Below are 18,416 nucleotides of genomic sequence, written 5' to 3'. Positions count from 1 at the left end.
CGTACAGGGTGCCGTGCACGGTGTCGTACAGGGTACCGCCCTAGTGAAAAAATCCTTAAGGATAGTCCTATGTATTTCTTCAGGACGATCCTTAACAAAATCCTTGTACGAAATTGATACACAATCCGTAAGGATTTTGTAAGAAATTCCTTAAGGATTTTGTTAGAAATTCCTTAAGGATTTTGTTAGAAATTCCTTAAGGATTTTGTTAGAAATTCCTTAAGGATTCTGCGGAAAATCCGTAAGGATTTTTAGCTAAATCCTTAAGGATCTCTAGCAATGTCTTTAAGGACATTGGTAATAATCTTTAAGGACTTTGTGGTTTTTCCGTAAAGATTGGTAGCAAAATCTTTAAGGATCTTGGCGACAATCCTCAAGGATTTTGAGGCTATTCCTTAATGAATGATATATAAATCCGTAAGGATCAAACCCTAGCAAACACATTTGTACGGTCTCTGGTGCTATATTTTTTACTTGAAATAAGCACATTTAGCCATTTTTCATTGCCAGGAATGGAGCAGCCGCCAACCACAGGCGACCGGGTATACATATATGGAGCTGTAGGCATTCGCTGGTCGCAGCTGAGGCTCCGAGAAATATAAGCCAAGGACTTCCGAAAAACATATTTACAGGAAGATAAGTCTACACTTTTTCGAGTCAGCCACGCTTCAGATATTATCACGTCACACGTCCTCGGCCGCCTCTCCTACGCCATCCGGCATCCACATTCTACACATCTTGAGCGGTTGAGTCGCCCGTCGCCTGTCGAGTCTCGCATCCTGCGTTCCTGTAACAAGGCGGATATTCCTATGTAATAACAGTAATATACTGATCAACAATACCTACTCAAAGGCTCACGAATTCTGCTCTTAGGCTTAGACTGTAGTCCCAGCCAAAGAATATTGGTGAGCCTTTGAGTAAATTCAGTTCAGTCATTTCCAGCTTAGATGCCTGTGTATGTTCATCTAGCAATGCATCACATATGCACCTACGTCCTACTACCCTGAATCCATTCTATTATATTTACCTGGGCCTCGTTCCAAGGCATGACGCTAAAAGACGCTACCGGTAGTACTTTCATTTGCCGCAGCCAAATGAATGAGGACGACGATCGCCATTAATTGAAGTGAACGTTTCAGCGCCGTTTTTTTTTTTTTATCTATCAATGCAATAACTAGGATCAATTATTTCATTGATACACAGTATGGCAGAAACTTACATGGCCCGAAGAGGAGACGGCAGACGGCACAACACACTCAACAGACTCGTCCGCATCCCGCGAGCGGCGGCGGCACAATGCGACAGGGGGACGCGCGGTCTCCCCTCTTGCCGGAGGCGAGGATCAGACCGCCCGCTGCCGCCCGTACAGTCTTTGAAACGGTCAGCGGTCGCTAAATTCCAGTCGGTACGGTCTCTGAAAGAGCACAGCGCAAACGCTGTGGCACCGGTGACACTAAGGCCAAGCGATACATGCATACTGTGGCACTTGGTTGAGATACCAATAGGTACTTTTTATCAGAACTATTCGTCTATCTGATTTGGAGTCTGGGTGAACCCAGCGTGGACATTTGGGTGATCATCCCAGCTAAATATTAATTCTGAGTTAAGGTAGCCAACTTGTTATCCCTGGCTCACAATCACCGGTTTTGGCACTCGCAATATCGAGAAATGCCATAAATCGAAAATATTTAATTTCAAAGTTGCAGCACAAAAGTGGGGGCAAGCTGCTCCCACTGCCCCCCTCGCCTCCCGGTTCCCGCGCCTATGATGATAACGAACGCTGCTTTGGTCCGTCACAAAGTTTTTACATGCCGTATATGTCATATGGTTAAGAAATTAACGGATACGGAGCACGGAATAATACTAGGGATGATTCAATCACTCCATAATGATTGACGTACTGGCTGCATCGGCTATCCTGAAGGATTAAGCGACACTAGCAAGTAGCAATTTCCTTACGGAATGCTGAGCGATCCTTAAGGATACCAAACATCGCCCTAAAATCCTTACGGATCGGCGAATGTGTCCTTAAGGATTCTAGAAGGTCCGTAGAATCCTTAAGGATTTCATATCTGATCCATATGGGTCCTTATGGATCCTTAAGGATTGTGGGGATTCTGGCGAAATCCTTAAGGACTTTTTCACTAGGGCGTGTACGGTGTCGTACAGGGTACCGTGCACGGTGTCGTACAGGGTGCCGTGCACGGTGTCGCACAGGGTGCCGTGCACGGTGTTGTACATGATACCGTGCACGGTGTCGTACAGGATGCCGTGCACGGTGTCGTACAGGGTACCGTGCACGGTGTCGTACAGGGTACCGTGCACGGTGTGGTACAGGGTGCCGTGCACGGTGTCGTACAGGGTATCGTAAAGGATCTCGTACAGGGCACCACACTCGCCATTCTATAAGTATTCCGCATCTTGTTATTGTGCTGTTGAGCCGATTGACCAGGAATGCTAAAAAGACCCACGAGTTTCCGCGTTACCGACAAAGTCAATATTCGGAATAAATGTATTTCTGGGATAAATACACAGCCATTTCCGGGTCACATCCCGTCACATTACGACACACGTCGTCGCGTCGCGGCTGCCGCTCCGTCCATCGATCTACGAATCTCGAGTGGTGGTGTCGCCCGACGATCCTCGCATCCTGCGTTCCTGTAACAAGGTGGATATTCACATGTTACAATGATAATATATTGATTGAAGGGACCCCTGCCGTCGAAAGTAACTAATCGGCATATAAGTGATACATACAACGCGATACAAAGTGATCGGCATACTTTTTATTTATTTATTTATTTATTCAAATAAATCGCCAACAGGCTCATGGCCCATTAACAGGCGAAGTCATACCACAACATAAAATACACACACTAGGTAAACACTAAGCACTCATTCGCAATTAGATGACACTTAAAAATACAGAGATCCATGAAAGAGATCCATTAAATAATAGGATATAATATAAAAGTACACAGTAAAAATAAAATTAAATTAAAAGAAAAAAAAACAATAAGAATAGGAAAAGTACAAACAAACTTTAAAATCTCTAAGACACGGTTCTCAAAGGCATGTTCCTGCAGTGGACCACGACGAATGATTTAAAAGAGATAAAGGTATCCGACGTGAAATCCACCTGAGGATTCCTGGCGATAAAATCATTTGCCTGGGCCGCCAGCCTTGTAAAAGTTCCTGTCTTTACCGTCGAGACTCGAGCAAACGGCACATTAAATAACTGGACGTTCCGTGTTGGACGACTTGGTACATGTAGTGCGAACGAGGCTAATAAAAAAGACGAGTCGATGCGTCCAGAGTAAATGCTTTTCAGGAATAAAAGATCGAACTGAGTGCGCCGCGCCTCGAGTGACGAAACATGGAAGAAGTGTAAAAGATGACAGTATTCCAGGCAAATTGATCTGTCCGTGTCACCGGCCCGAGCTGCTAACCACATTAGGAATTTGTGCTGGACTCGTTCTAACCGTTTTAAATGAACTTTGGCTGCGCCAGACCACACAACACTACCGTATTCAAGAATAGATCGGACGTTTGCGTAATATGTAGCTACCAGAGCCCTCTGATCAAGTTTTTGTCTGGGCAAGCCGGTCTGGAAAGATCTGAATAGCTGTCCGAGGGCTCTGTTTGCTTTTGCTATTGAACTGGTAATATGAGCCGAAAACGTTAGTTTAGAGTCCAGCACAATTCCAAGATCGCGAACTTCTGCGACACGCTGAAGGGGGAAACTGTTGACAAGGTAGGTGTGCAAGATGGGTGCTCTTTTGAGAGTGACCGTGAACGAAAGGCACTTCTGAGCGTTGAGAGAAAGACACCAATCGGTGGACCATTTGCAAATGTTGATGAGGTCGGTTTGAAGGAGGCCGCAATCAGCAGGAGTTGAAATCTGCCGGTAGATTTTGACGTCGTCCGCATACATGACGCATTTGGACGACGACACAACCGTCGGCAAATCATTGATGAAGAGAGAAAAAAGCAAAGGGGCCAGAAGGGCCCCTTCCGGAACTCCGGATTTTACTTTAGCCCACTCAGAAGTTCTTCCATTCACGATCACTCTCTGCTCTCTCTCCGACAGGTACGAGACGAACCAATCCAAAATTTTGCCGCTAATACAGTAAGACTCGGATAGTTTGAACAGGAGTAATTTATGATTAACACTTTGGAAAGCCGCAGAGAAATCCGTGTATATTGTGTCCGTCTGGCACCCGTCGGAGATCGAGCCCCAGGCAGTGTGAAGGTAGGTGGTAAGGTTGGTGATACAGGATCGGCCAGGCAGGAAACCGTGTTGTGCTGGGGATAGCACTGGTGCAGCGTGTCGCAGAAGCTCGTCAACAACAATTTTTTCAATAACCTTGCCAAAAAGTGGAAGAAGAGACACAGATCGATAATTTCGGGGATCTTTTTTGTCACCCTTTTTGTGTATCGGCACAATGTTTGCCTGTTTCCATTTGGATGGAAAAATGCCTTGTCGCAGTGACATGTCGCAGAGTTTGGCCAGTGGCACGGACAGCTCTGAGGCACACTCATGAACAATACGAGCACTGATCCCGTCGGGCCCGCACGCCTTGGTTGCTGGTATATATTTCAGAATCGCACACACTCTATCCGCGGATACAGCGATACGGTTCAGGGCCGGCAGGTCGTGTCGCGTTACAGCGGGGTAGGTCGACACGTTGGGATCAGTGAACTTAGATGCGAATACCCTGTTCAGTAGGGAGGCTCTGCCAATATCGTCTGAGATGAGCGTTTCACCGTCTCTTAAAATTGGGTGTAAAGATCCCGTTTTCCTAAAACATTTCAGAAACGTCCAATATCTTTTCGGGTTCGACTTAAAGCTATCGACTAGATCACGCAGATACATGGCATAACGCCGGCTACAAATGTTTTTAAACGCCGAGCGCTTGTCCGAGTAATCGCGTCGTGATTCATCACTGGGACTCCGGCGTAGTCTCCGGAAAGCAGTCTCCTTCGCTTTGAGAGCCTGACGCGCAGCGGCGTCAAACCACGGCGGAAACAAACGACGCAGAGTCACACGTGGTACATGATCACATATAGCAGCCTCCAATAGTGAGTAGAACAAATCAACTGCGCTGTTCAGTTCCAGATCATCTAGCATGGACCAGGGCGAAAGTGCCAGAACTCTACGGAGTCCTTCAAAGTCTGCCCTCTTATAATTAAAAACTGTGGTCCGTGTGACTAAGAGTGGTGAAAATGCCGGTATCGGTATACTAGTGAAGACCTCCAAGTGATCGGAAACAAGCCAGCCGTCCCTAGCCACAGCACTGCAGGTAAGACCACGGGTAAACACTAGGTCGAGGGTGTTCAGTCCTCGTGTTGGCTGTAAGACCCACTGTTTCAGTCCAAGGAGGTCACAATTGTCCAAAAACACGCACGCGCGGTCAGTTCGTCGCTGCAACACCGGTGTCGCCGAGGAGTCGTCCGCTGGCCGCCATTGGACCTCCGGCAGGTTAAAGTCGCCGACCAGGACCAGGCTGTCACACCCCGATAAGCCGCTGATCGCCTCGGTCAGCCGCACCAGCGACACGTCGTCATCAGGCGGCCTGTAGCACACCGCCACCGTGACGGAGACGGCCGCCAGCCGAAGGAGCAGCATCTCTGAGCCGGGCGGGTCGGGCAGGCGGAACGGCTGCAGCTGAGAGCGGACCGCGCAGGCCACGCCGCCGCCCAGCGAGCCGCGGTCGCAGCGGAAACCAGGTGTGATTCGGTAGCCCGGCCGACAGTTCAGAGTCCGAGACGGTGTCATTGAGCCACGTCTCCGTTATGGCGATGAGATCCAGGCGGCTCAACTCAGGGCTCGCAGCTCTGAGCTCTCCCAGCTTGGCTTTGATGCTGCGAGCGTTTAGCAGAGAGGCAGTCAGAGTCCGTTGCTGCGTGCCGCCGCGCGGTGCTCGGGATGGCCGGCCGGTGTCTGTGGCGGGCTGAGAGGGCCCGGGATTGATCTCGACATCACCACATCGGATCAACAATCGGCAACCTTGATAGGTGGCATCGGTCTTGGAGTCGTACGGGACTCGGGTCGGCAGTAGTGACCACACCTTACCGCCCGGGTGACCGTGATCCGTCTGCTGATGATGGGTGGCGCCGCCTGGCGATCCGGGGCAGCTGTGCTCAGCAGTGCCAGCAGCAGGAGAACGGCGACCGTGGTAAGCTGCACCCACGTGCGTCTCCGATAGATGGCGCCACCGTCGAAGCGGAGCGGCGTGACCCCGTGGCATCCGCGGTCAGCATTGTATACAATCGAGCGGCGGGCAGACGAACGTGGCGCGCCTCCGCCTGACCCCATCAGAAGTTGTCAGTGTCGAAATACCGAGCGATGCACGGCGACCAGACCATCACCACGAAAACGACGGCACTCCACTACACCGAAAGGTAAGTCACGGACCCTGCGGCACTTCAATACGCCTCACAACAGAGCCACATGGCGGAGCTCTCCATCAGACGTCCGCACCTCACAGAGTCACCGGCCGCATTCATTATTTTGATGTTGTATCACACTATTGCATACCTATCAATCTCCTATCAACCAAATACAACGCAAATTCAACGTGAAATAAATGCTGGATCGATGTCGAAAAACGGTTGATCCTCAATGTTGACAATCAACCTGGATATAACCAATTTTTAATATTGAATTAATGTTGTGTGCTACTATGTAGTAGCGTCGACGCTACTAATGCGCTCTGGTATCTGATAGTAGACATTTAAATGTCTATTTTTTCAGCTATCTTTTTCGATCAGCTATTTTTGAGTGAACGTTTCGGCGCCATTTTTTTGTCTGTAATGCTGCCAATATTGAGAACAATTTTCGTATTGTTACACAGCAATACAGCATGGCAGAAACTTACCTTCAGGTCGGAAGAAGAGACGGCAGACGACACCGCACGGCACACACTCGACACTTCCGTCGGCTCTCCGCACACCGCGAGCGAGCAGTGAATGGGACGGACGGAATGCGGCGGAGGGGGACGCGCGCTCCCCTCTCCGCCCCAGGCGAGGATCGGGACGCCCGCCGCCGACCGTACGGTCTCTAAAACGGACAGCGGGCGCTAAATTCCAGTCGGTACAGTCTCTGAAAGATCACCACAGCGCACAAATGCACACTAGTTAGTCCCCGAATAATACAGTACAGCAACGCATCAAATTAAGTTGATAATGTTATGAAGGGATTGGGGAGTTATGAAGTGAATCGATTCTTTTATAGGGATCAATTCACAATTCGTAATTCCCTATATATCGGGACAATGTTGACAACATTCGAATGCTTATGTCCCCGCCAGTTCTAATAATGAGCAGTACCGTCCTGAGGAGATGAATAAATCCCGGTAGGTTGCAGATTGTCCATTGTCCATTGTGTCCATTGTCCAACATATCAACGCACCGGGGCGAGGCATTTCTCCCTAGGTAGGTACTCCTCATACTTTACTTGACAGGTGCATCGTTTATAACTGTTCTCCACGTAGTCCGTGTGGAGTAAATGATCGCATTTACTTGAGAGTTAAGCGAGCTCTTTAATTATGATTTGTGCGAAAAACGATTAGCGGGAGTAGCCTTCCATGGGATCAGCACATTCTTGTAAGATTCTTCAATCTTACCAGAATCAGCATTCTCGCAAGAATCTGCCTATGCCAGGCAGATTCTTATAAGATCTGTTTGATGTTGGCCAATCTTGTACATACAAGCTCTGCTAGGCCTTGCAAGACTGTCTTCAAAATCTTATAAGATCATGCAAGATAGTGAAGATTCTGGTAAAATCGTATAAGACTTTTTCACATGGGTGCGTACATGGCTCCCTGTATGACTGCGTACAGGGCTCCCTGTATGACTGCGTACAGGGCTCCCTGTATGACTGCGTACAGGGCTCCCTGTATGACTGCGTACAGGGCTCCCTGTATGACTGCGTACAGGGCTCCCTGTATGACTGCGCACAGGGCTCCCTGTATGACTGCGCACAGGGCTCCCTGTATCATTGCATACAGGGCTCCCTGAAGGATTCCCTACAGGGCCCTGTAGGATTCCCAATAGGGCTCCCTATCAGATGCCGTACAGGGCTCCTTGTAGGATTCAGTACAGGGTCCCCTGTTGGATGTCGTGCAGGGCACCCTGTAGGATTCCATGTACAGCCATATTTGCCTGCATGAAATCCTGTACGGCTACTCCAGCAACCCTGCACGACCCTGTAGGGACGTACAGGATTTTGGTACAAATCCTGTAGGATTTTTTCACTAGGGAAAGGGCTCTTCAAATCCTGGTTGGATACTCAGCACAGCCGACTCAGCCAGCAAAGCAACAGCAGCGGGTCAGCTGCCGGCTGCACGAAACACGCTGGCTTCTGGAACTATGAGACCGGTCTGCAGCGGCAGCTGCAGCTCTGTTGGTGCTGATCAGAGATGTCACTCGGATACCAACTTCTTGGTATACCGATACCAAACCGATACCAAGTTGGTATTTGGTATTTCAGTTCTTATGCTTTTGGTATTTTGTTGGTATTGCGAACCCTGACTAATATTGTATAAGAGGCTGAAAATTAGCTTAACAGTTGGTATTTCCCTCATAGTTATTCTCAAGTTGGTTTGGTTTCGGTATTTTCACGTTTTTTTTTGTTAGAGTTTGGTTTGGTATCGGTATTCCGATTTTCTGTAATTGACATCACTACTTGGGGCGTTCCACGACAGATCGACTAAAAAATCGCGAAATAACACACTACCTCTCATATTTTGATGAAATTTCGTCTATGGGGTTATCTTGCCCGGCGATTCGTGTTGTGACATTTTCAATCTCATTCGTCGAATACGTTGGAGATATTGCCCCAGGCAAATTAATGGCTAACATAAGAACTCTAAGTTTCATCCGCAGATATTAAGCTAAATACCCATTAGATTCATATAAAACTGCATAGCATCACAATTAAAACTAACCAAAGATTTTCGTGATATCAATTATTTTTGAAAATTTTGATGTTTTATTTTTAACATAAAATTGATTTATAAAAATCCAATTTTGAGAACGTGGCCATCTTTTTTACAATTTATTTTTGCAGCAAAAGTCTTGTCAACGTATTGACTTTCAATGATGAAAATATTAAAAACATGTTTTTCCCCTGAAGGTCGCTATACAACATTGAATTTCGTCGTACAGTGGAAAAAATAACAATAAATGTCAACCGATCTGAACGGAGTACACTGTAAACGAAATTGACAAGTCTTGTGTAATATAACCAATCATCTCTTGGTATGTTTACCAACTGATACTTTTTGAACAAGCCGTTGTCTGGTGCATTGCTTGTCAGGTGACAACTACGAGTCAATAGTTACTATGCACACCAACTTCTCAGTATCCAGACCAACTCTACATTTGTTTCAACGTTTGTTTCTTAACCAGTTTTGGAAACTTGTTGCCGCATGGTTATTTAACCGGCGCCTAACTTGTACTGGTCAGCTGGTCAGCATACACATGGTCAGCTGCGCCTATGACGTCAGACTTGGCGGACCAATCAGCGGTCGCCGCCCGCCGTTAGCGGGCCCCGGCGCGGCGGTTTCAAACCAGCAGTTGTCGCGCGGCCGCCGTGCAGCTTGGAGCAGCGACGAGGGCTGTTCCAGCATTTGTGCAGTAAAAAGTGAAATCTGTGAACTGTGGTGTTCGTGCTGTGAGTGAGGCCCCCTCTGGTCTGCGGGACGCACTAATCGTGCCTATACCCGCGTTCGAGACGCCTCCCTTCCCCTGCGCGCGCAATGTAAGTGGGCCAGACCTGTGCATGCACATGTGAGCAGATGTTTTGCGGTCGGTGTTTTTTATATAAATACATTTATTTGCCTTTAATTCAACTCTTTGTATTTTTAGCTTAACTGATTGACATATATGGGCTGTAAAAGCTAATCTGGTTGGCGATCATGATTTATTCGAATTATCTGCGTGATCGTGCAACTGCCATGATTGTTATGGTTAATGTTCAGGAAATATTCGTCATACGGGCAATGGGCTTCTGGCTTGATGCGGTGCACAAAAATATGTTCTTCCACATACGCAGCAGTTCTTGCTTCAAAGACTTATATGCTGACGGTGCACGATAGGTATACCTACTGGCCTATACCTACCTCATGCATTTACCACGTCCATTCGAAAATATGCACTCGGAATTGTCTCCAGTCAATAGTATTAATTACGTGACCGTAATAAATACTAATGATTCCAGAAACTTCTGAATGGATGTGGTGCATGCATTCATTGATTATATAACCCATCAGTATTTCGTTTCTTGTCAGCGCAAGCCTTTGAGCAATAACTGATGCCAGTCATGGTTTTGCGCACCACTTCCAGCCAAAAAATAACCTGTCCGTATAGAAAATATTTCCTGAATCAGTATCGTGGCTATTGAAAACGAACGCGAATCGTAAGTTCTTAAGGTTATCAACGCAAACAAAGCCATTGTTGACAAATTCGAACAGAGCGTTAGTACACTTACTTGTTGACAATTTGTAAGCTAGCAATGCCCAGTCAAAGGTAAGTTCATCAACAAACCAGGGGTTGGTGAACCGACAAGGAAACGAATATGCCTATCCAGAAGTTGGTAGGTCCACAAGGCCCAGACTAGTACTCAACAAGGTGACGCCTATGCGAATTGGAACCAAACTTGTAGACAAACTGTTAGTTTGTTGGCCAACAAGCCTGGGGTTGGTGAATCGACAAGGTATCGACAAGGTGACGCCTATGCGAATTGGAACCAAACTTGTAGACAAACTGTTAGTTTGTTGGCCAACAAGCCTGGGGTTGGTGAATCGACAAGGTATCGACAAGGTGACGCCTATGCGAATTGGAACCAAACTTGTAACAAGGAGCCAACTTGTAGATTTGGTTTACAGTGTAAGGTCAAATGTGATCAAGAGCTCGTTGCAACGCTGTTCATTTTTTATTAAAGATGCTTAAGACACCTACGAAAGCTAAGTTAGGACCCAAAGATCCAAAAACGTCAATAATGGCGTATTGTTTTCAAGAGAGCGAGGTTTAACCCCCTGTGGCCGAGGGAGCGAATGCTGTCCACCTTTGACGGTTTTCTCATCACTGCTGGGGACGCATTGGCGATAGAGTGCTGAAGCTAGAAAGTTATTACAATTTAGCTAGCTGATTATCTTGTGACATCAAATGAACTTTCATATAAGCTCACTTTACTGAACTATGACGTCACGTAAGTGAGCCTATCTTAAAGATGTCACTATTGCGAAACGCCAAACAATAGTTTACGGGGAGGACGTAGGTACTTCACGCATTCTTTGCAAGGTCCGATGCTTTAGTTTTGCTGCTGGACCTTGCGTGATGTCATAATGACGCAACGTCATTCATGACGTCACTAACGCTGATTGAGTCGAGAGTTTTTCGTTAGTAGATTCCAAACAAAATGACGACATTGAGGGGAGGGACATCAATGTACTCAGAATGAGCTGTCGAATCGACAGATACTTTTGCTGTAGGTAGGTATTATCTCAATCGACCAGTTTCGTGACCCGAAATACTTTGTCAGATACCGATATGACGGTGCTGCGACAATTTAGGGGGTTTATTGACCGAAAATTGAATCCCTGCCTCAAGGCATTTGACCTGACCTCGGTGGTCACCGGTTGGCCGTAATGATAAAACTTTATTTGGAACAGGTCAGCAAGATGTTTTCCTCAGGTCGAGGTCACACAAAAAAAAACGCTGAGGTCAAGAAGCTGGTCAAATGAGGCCATTTCAGCCGTTTTCACGACAGATATCAGACGAATCTAGCCAAATCTTTTACTGCAGCTATTTTCATAACGTAATTTTATTCTAATGTTTGAGTAAAAAGTAACGACTGATAATTTGATAAATAAGGTCAATGAGCAACTAGCGCAAACTAAGCTAAAATCAATTAAGAATTAACTATGAACCAAATTTGACCGAATCCCATCAAATATCAGTAAATGTGTGTCAGATAGCCCGCGCCCCGCTGGGGTCTGCTGAGCAACGTGCCCTGCTGGGGTCTGCTGAGCAACGCGCCCTGCTGGGGGGGGGGGGCAATTTGCCCTCCTAAGATCTCGAGAACCACGCAACATAGTGACAAGCAGCAAACGGTGTTGGATAGTCCCAACAGGGAACTACCTTGTAACCCAATTTCGTTGACCTAGGTCAAACCGATGACGTCACAGGTCAGGTCAAATGTCGAATTTTCACCGCTTACAGGCATTTCAAGAAATGCGTTGTAAAATCGAGTAAAATGCATTTCATTGAAAATCATCGATTAGGAAGTGTTCGTCAAACACATATTTTGCTATTTGAGGTCACTGATACCAGGTCAGGTCACAGAGGTCAGGTCACTGAGGGTCACAATATGAAAATATCATGTGATGCATGTTTTATGGTCCATTTTATATGCCAAATACGATTTTGTGGGTCACGCAGCCTTTGGGGTCAGTTAAGATTATGTTCCAGTGAAGGTCAGGTCAAGGTCAGGTCAAATTAGGTCAAATTTCAAAGTTGATATTTTTGCATAAAATGGGTACCGTAAAGTGGGGCTATTTGAGACAGTACGGCAGTGGCTTAGTAAAATTGCTGTAAAATTAAAACCGTTTGATATTTTTAATCAATTTTTGCTCAAGCGGATGTGGAATTGAACAATTATTTCCATGGATAGGGTTTTTTTAATTTTGATTAAAAAAAGAAATTCGGCATTGAATGAGAAATACAGAAAAACCACAATTTAAGTTATACGAAAAGCACCCCTACCTGCAGCTTAACATGGTTGAAGCTTTAAAAACTTTGCAACCGAATCTATCGTAACTATCGTTTTACTTATGGGCTAATCACATTTTACATGAAGACATTATATATTACTAGCGGTAGTGACAATTGTGTAACCCGATGTCTCAGAATCCCGATGATACCCACCTCGTCTTACGAAAAATGGTGACAGACGTTTGTGGAGGATTGTCGACGAACTCTTGTTCCGCGAGCAGTACTTACACGCTAGCGGAAAATTCACCAATCAGCGCTCGGCAGTACTCGACGCTGATTGGTCCGACGCACGTGACGAAATTGCGGGGGACCGCAGTTATTCTGTATGGACCCGAATAGGCTTTTGGATTTCGGAGGGGTTTCTTTAAGATTATATGCTGTTTCGAGCTGTTTTCGAGTTGAAATATATTTCTTATGACTGTTAGCTATATAATGGCACCATAAAATCATGATTTTAATAAATATTACCGATGTAATATCGGCCGAAAAGACATGAGGAGTAATGTTCGCTTGTAAATAGCATTTGGCCAGCCGGCAACTGTCGAGAGGGCTATACATATTTTAGAGTGTTTGATTAGGTCAGGTCAGGCTAGGTTTGCTTTAGGATAAGTTAGGTTACAAACAAGCAACTCCGGGCAGCGCCTCTCCTTGGTTGCTAAAACGAAGCAAGCGAGTGCGGATATTACGAATTTACGAAGTCCAAAAGACAGCTACATAAACGTCGGCCCATTCTGGATTTTTTCATATGATACAGCTTATGTATAAGAGAATAAAATGTATAGAAATAAGCAAAATCGAAGGGTACTCATTTTTCTCAAATTTAAAATTTGGTATTTGATTTTTAATTAAGTTCACCAACTAGTTAAGGACGTCATCACGTTAATCCTCAAATTAAAGCCTTAAATATGTGAAAATGATCAATAACATGGCAGAAATGTAAAACTTTTATTTTAAAATAGGCCAAAAATGAGAATGAGCTTTCGCTTTACAGCATCATCAGATTCATTGTTTTAAAAAATTAAAGCCTGGTCCATTTCCTCCATTTCAAACATTAATGCAATGCGACATGTCTAAAACTTTTAAAGTTATGACACTTTAAAGATGATAATGTGCCTTGCCTGAGTCCACTTTTGATGACGTGTGTCTCGGAAATGTGACGTCATATCTTGACAGAAAATTGGCTCCTTTCTTTTTACATGTAGATGAAAAGTTTCACAAAGTTTCAGAAAAATCGGAGGAGGTGAGGTTCAAAATGGTCATTTTTTGTCCCACTTTTGTGGAATGCCCCGTACCCGCGCACCCCGGCTGGGCTGGGGACTGGGGAGGGCCGGTCGAGGCGGCGGCGTCACCCGGACACGTTATTGCGGCCGGCTCGGCGCGGCGGCGACACCTGGGCCGCGCCGCGGCAGCAAACACGCACTGCAGCCGGCCGCTAACCTGGCGATATTAAACGTGCAGCTCGGCTAGACGCGGGCGCGTCCAGACGGCTGATGAAAGCCGGCCGAGTGGCCGGGCGCGCTCAGTTCTCTATATACCGTGGGCGCGCTATTCACCGACGACGGGGCGACACGGCGCAATGCGAACATATTGATCGGACCAATCGCCGTCGTCAGTGCATCCGCGGTGCCAGGATCATCGCTCTATATTTCCAGCTGAAAGCAATCGCTGCACGTGGCTTAACTGTCTTCATACGGGCAAAGCAAGTCATAAACGTCACTGGCGCTGTCAGCTTTATCACAATAAGCGTCGCACTGACCGGTTTAGTGCACCCAAATCGATGCAATCCATTGGCGCCGTGCGAGCACCTGTTTTACCTCCCCCGTCACATCCGTTTGCTCGAAATGACGCAGGTGCACACACGTTTCTTTTTTTTCGGAACAGTACGACCTCCAGACGTGCCCCCTTAGAGCTAAGCGAGGTTCTATCAAATGTGACACATTGAATAGTTGAGCTTTGACTCACATTTCTTGCGTAAAATCTATGAAATCCTAAATAATCCACCGTCGCCCACGCCACAGTGTGCTACGTAGTGCCCTTGTCGTGTTTATTCCGGCGCCGGCGGCGTGCGTCAACCTACCGAGGTGAAATTTTGAAGATGTATGGGTCGCATTAACACGTATATTTTTATAACAATTTGAGCATGATGCGGTTTGTGATGCAGCTTCGGCGCGTGCTCAAGTGTGCCATAGAGTTAGCATTAAAAACGTGAAAAACGGACTATTGCTCCGGAACGGTAAGGACTACGGGTGCGTATAGGCCAGGGTTCATAATATAAGCCGTTTTCACGACGGGCTATCCGGCGAATGCACCTAATTTGACCAAATCTGCACCTGATCTCTTTTACAGCAAATATTTTCACTTTATGAAATTATTTCAGTGTTTTAATCGATGATGCTCTCTGATAATATGACAAAGCAGGCATATAAGCAATTAGTGCAACCCTAGCTGATAGCTGCTAAGAGACACACTGAACCTCATCATCATCATCATCATCACTTCGTCTACACTGGCGGATCCAGGCCTGCGTTTTTGGGGGGGGGGCAACTCATGCAGGAGCCAAACCTAGGGTACCCCCAAATCCTGTTTTCTCATCGGATTTAGGCCACTTATTTTTCATCACAGCCCTGACACTATGAATTTTTTTTTAACTAAAAAGAAAAATATATAAATGGTAGCCCACCCGACCCATGCCTTTATATTACTTTGTAAACACTTACCATTGTTTTTATCGACCAGTTAAAGGGACCCTCCCACCTTAACATTAGATTTGAGCTGAGATAGCCAAAATGGGGTCCCTGGCTCACAATTACCGGTTTCGGCACGCACTCACAACATCGAAAAATGCCTTAAATCGGAAATATTGAATTTCAAAATTGCAGCATTTTGATTCAGAGGGGCTAATGCTTTTGGATACCCCTCTGAATGTGTGACGTCAGCGGAGATCTAATGATTTTTTAATATTTTACTAAAACGTTTGGTAGCATGCGGTGGTATAGGCTGCTTTGCGCGCAACAAATGCCGCACTTTCAAATAAAGTCGCTAGGAACAGCAGCGGATATCCCAAAAAGTAAACAAAAATAAAAGTCTAATCTCTTGAAAACCGGTGAATATTTTTCGATAAATTTGGTAGATATTCGTTTTCGCCCTTTATGAACCTAGCGACATCACTTTCATGCCAATTCATTAACTTTTTTAAAGGTGGGAGGGTCTCTTTAACCCGCTTCGAGTCAGTGCTTGGGTCCCTTTGCGGGCCGGGAGGTGGTAAAACAGCCCTGTCTAACTCGGCTCCTGGGCCACGCCCTGATTGTACTATGTTTCATTATCGTTTGGGGAGGGGGAAAACGGGCCACTTTAGGCCTCTGGGAAGGGGGCATGGCCCTAAATGCCCCCTCCCTGGATCCGCCAGTGTAAGAAGAGACCATTGGAGCTGCAGTTGGGTACCTCAGACATCAGGGTACGCCCTCAGATGTATGTATAGGACTCGCATGGAGACCTCTTATGCTATAGTGTACTGAAAGGACCCAAAGGAGCCTGTCTATATGGGCTCCCGGAGATAGACGTGGGCCCTCAGGAGCCCACCAGAGCCCCAATGAGGGATAAGTGAGGGATACCAAGTGCCTGCAATTGCATATTGCATAAGCCATAACGCCTTTACAAATCAATATATTACGCATCAGTGGCAGATCCAAGGGGGGCCACATGGGTCATGACCCCCTTGGTGCCCGGGGGCACCACAGGCCTGTCAGGGGCACCACCGGCCTAGTAGGGGCACCACCAGCCCGCCAGGGGCACCACAGGCCTAGCAAGGGCACCACGGGCCTGTGAGGGGCCCCACAGGCTTGTCAGGGGCACCCCAGGTCTGTCAGGGGCACCAGAGACCTGCCAGGGGCGCCGCCGGCCTCGCAGGGGCACCATGGGCCTGTCAGGGACACCAGAGGTCTAGCAGGGGTACCACAGGCCTTACAGGGGCACCACCGGCCTTGCAGGGGCACCTTGGGCCTGTCAGGGGCACCACAGTCCTGTCAGGGCCCAGGGGCACCAGCGGCCTAGCAGGGGCACCACAGGCCTGCCAGGGGCACCACCGGTCTAGCAGGGGCACCATGGGCCTGTCAGGGGCCCCACCGGCCTCGCAGGGGGCACCACCGGCCTCGCAGGCATCACGGCATCACGCAGGGGCACCTTGGGCCTGTCGGGGGCATCACGGGCCTGTTGGGGGCACTTTAGGCTTGTCAGGGGCACCACAGTCCTGTCAGGTCCCAGGGGCATCAGCAGCCTAGCAGGGGCACCCTAGGCCCGCCAGAGGTACAGCCCACCGCTAAAGTAATGTAGGGTTTTACCAAACTCAACGGTTGGCTTTGACTGGCGATTGTTTAATGCGAAGTGATTGAAAAGAAGATGTCAATAGCTAAAGTTGCAGCTGCAAGGGTGACGATACATATAAGCTACATTCAAAGTTTCATTGTAGTCTGGCTAATCGTTCCTAAGCTTCAGAAGCAGAACATACCCATGACTGAAACCCCACATTACTTCTGCTGTGGACTGTATCACAGGCCTGCCAGGGTCCAGGGGCACCACAGGCCTAGCAAGGGCACCACGGGCCTGTCAGGGGCACCTCAGGCTCCCGTGCCCCCCCCCCCCTCCCCCCCAGATCCGCCAGTGATGCCACACAACGCGAAACACCGCCAACTACCAGCTTGAGCTGCCGCGCCATAAACACGTGCCAACAACAGTCTTTTTTTTAAGGTCGACTCCGCTCGCGCAACTTTTGACTGACCCTCACTGTTTGTTTGTTTGTTTTGTTTTTTTGTTTTGTTGGGTTAGGCCCTTTCGGTCGACAAGACCATTGCAGAGCCGGAAGGATGATAGGAATTAGGGGGAGACATTGGTCTGGGCAGGCACCCTAGTGAGTCGCCGGGGCTGAGCCCGTCCAGAGGACAGGCCACTCAGCCCCAAGGCACTCACTGCAACCGGCTACGGGGTGCGCTCCCTCAGGAGCAGCGGTGCCGCTCCAAGGGAGCAGCCCGCATGAGATAAAGTTGCCTGTCCAGCCCGGAGGGGGGTTGCGGCGTGGAGGAGAAGGATTTCTGTTTCCTGAGGATAGAAGCACGGATAGGTGACCCTCACTGCTACTATATTGCTTCCATATTATGCTGTGGAAAGCTTTACTTCACCAAGTGGCTAAAAACCTCCATCAAGGTATATTTTCTTAGCAATTTTTCTGGCGTTTTGGGGGGGCCAAACAGGCCACTTTAGGCCTTTGGGGGGGGCCATGGCCCCCGTGGCCCCCCCCCCCCTGGATCCGCCAGTGTTCGTTTATTGATCAAGGCATGCAAAAACAAAGTTGAACAAACAGATAAGACATGATGCAAAAGCACGCAATGTACTTAATTCGAGGCACCATGTCTGGGTAAGGGTAAACCAAGGGATAAAACACCGGCCGCCGCCACAGCACCGGCCGCCGGGCACCAAAGCCTGATGTCGGTGTCAGCCGCCACACAACCCACCTCGGTCACCAGCCACATGAGCAAGTTTACCGCGTGCAAGAGTCTAAGTTAAAGTTAATCTACCGGTGTCAATCAAAAATTTTTGAAACGCGCGGGCCACCGCCCGACCACCAACACCGCCGAGATCAGTGT

At 47.7% G+C, this 18,416-nt stretch overlaps 1 protein-coding gene and 1 long non-coding RNA gene across 3 annotated transcripts in view; one reads left to right on the top strand and one right to left on the bottom strand.

Annotated features, from left to right (window-relative positions):
* Nucleotides 1-2,500: 2,500 nt before the first annotated feature.
* Nucleotides 2,501-7,059, bottom strand: LOC122384431. Its single transcript, XR_006257036.1, has 2 exons — nucleotides 6,882-7,059; nucleotides 2,501-2,658 (listed from the first exon to the last, which is right to left on the bottom strand). It is a non-coding gene; the product is annotated as an uncharacterized LOC122384431 (long non-coding RNA).
* Nucleotides 5,841-18,416, top strand: part of LOC122384430 — a 96,169-nt gene continuing 83,593 nt past the window's right edge. Inside the window, exon 1 of one of the 2 annotated variants that reach the window (XM_043371812.1) lies at nucleotides 5,841-6,405. In XM_043371812.1, coding sequence (XP_043227747.1) covers nucleotides 6,210-6,405 — 196 coding nt within the window. In that variant the 5' untranslated portion in view covers nucleotides 5,841-6,209. The remainder of the gene's footprint in view (nucleotides 6,406-18,416) is intronic. The other variant, XM_043371813.1, reaches the window with a different exon arrangement.

This window comes from Amphibalanus amphitrite, unplaced genomic scaffold, assembly GCF_019059575.1.
Source record: "Amphibalanus amphitrite isolate SeventyFive unplaced genomic scaffold, NRLGWU_Aamphi_draft 000189F_arrow, whole genome shotgun sequence".
In the NCBI taxonomy this organism is placed as follows: Eukaryota; Metazoa; Arthropoda; class Thecostraca; order Balanomorpha; family Balanidae; genus Amphibalanus; species Amphibalanus amphitrite.
This window is presented reverse-complemented; position numbering and strand designations above follow the sequence as displayed.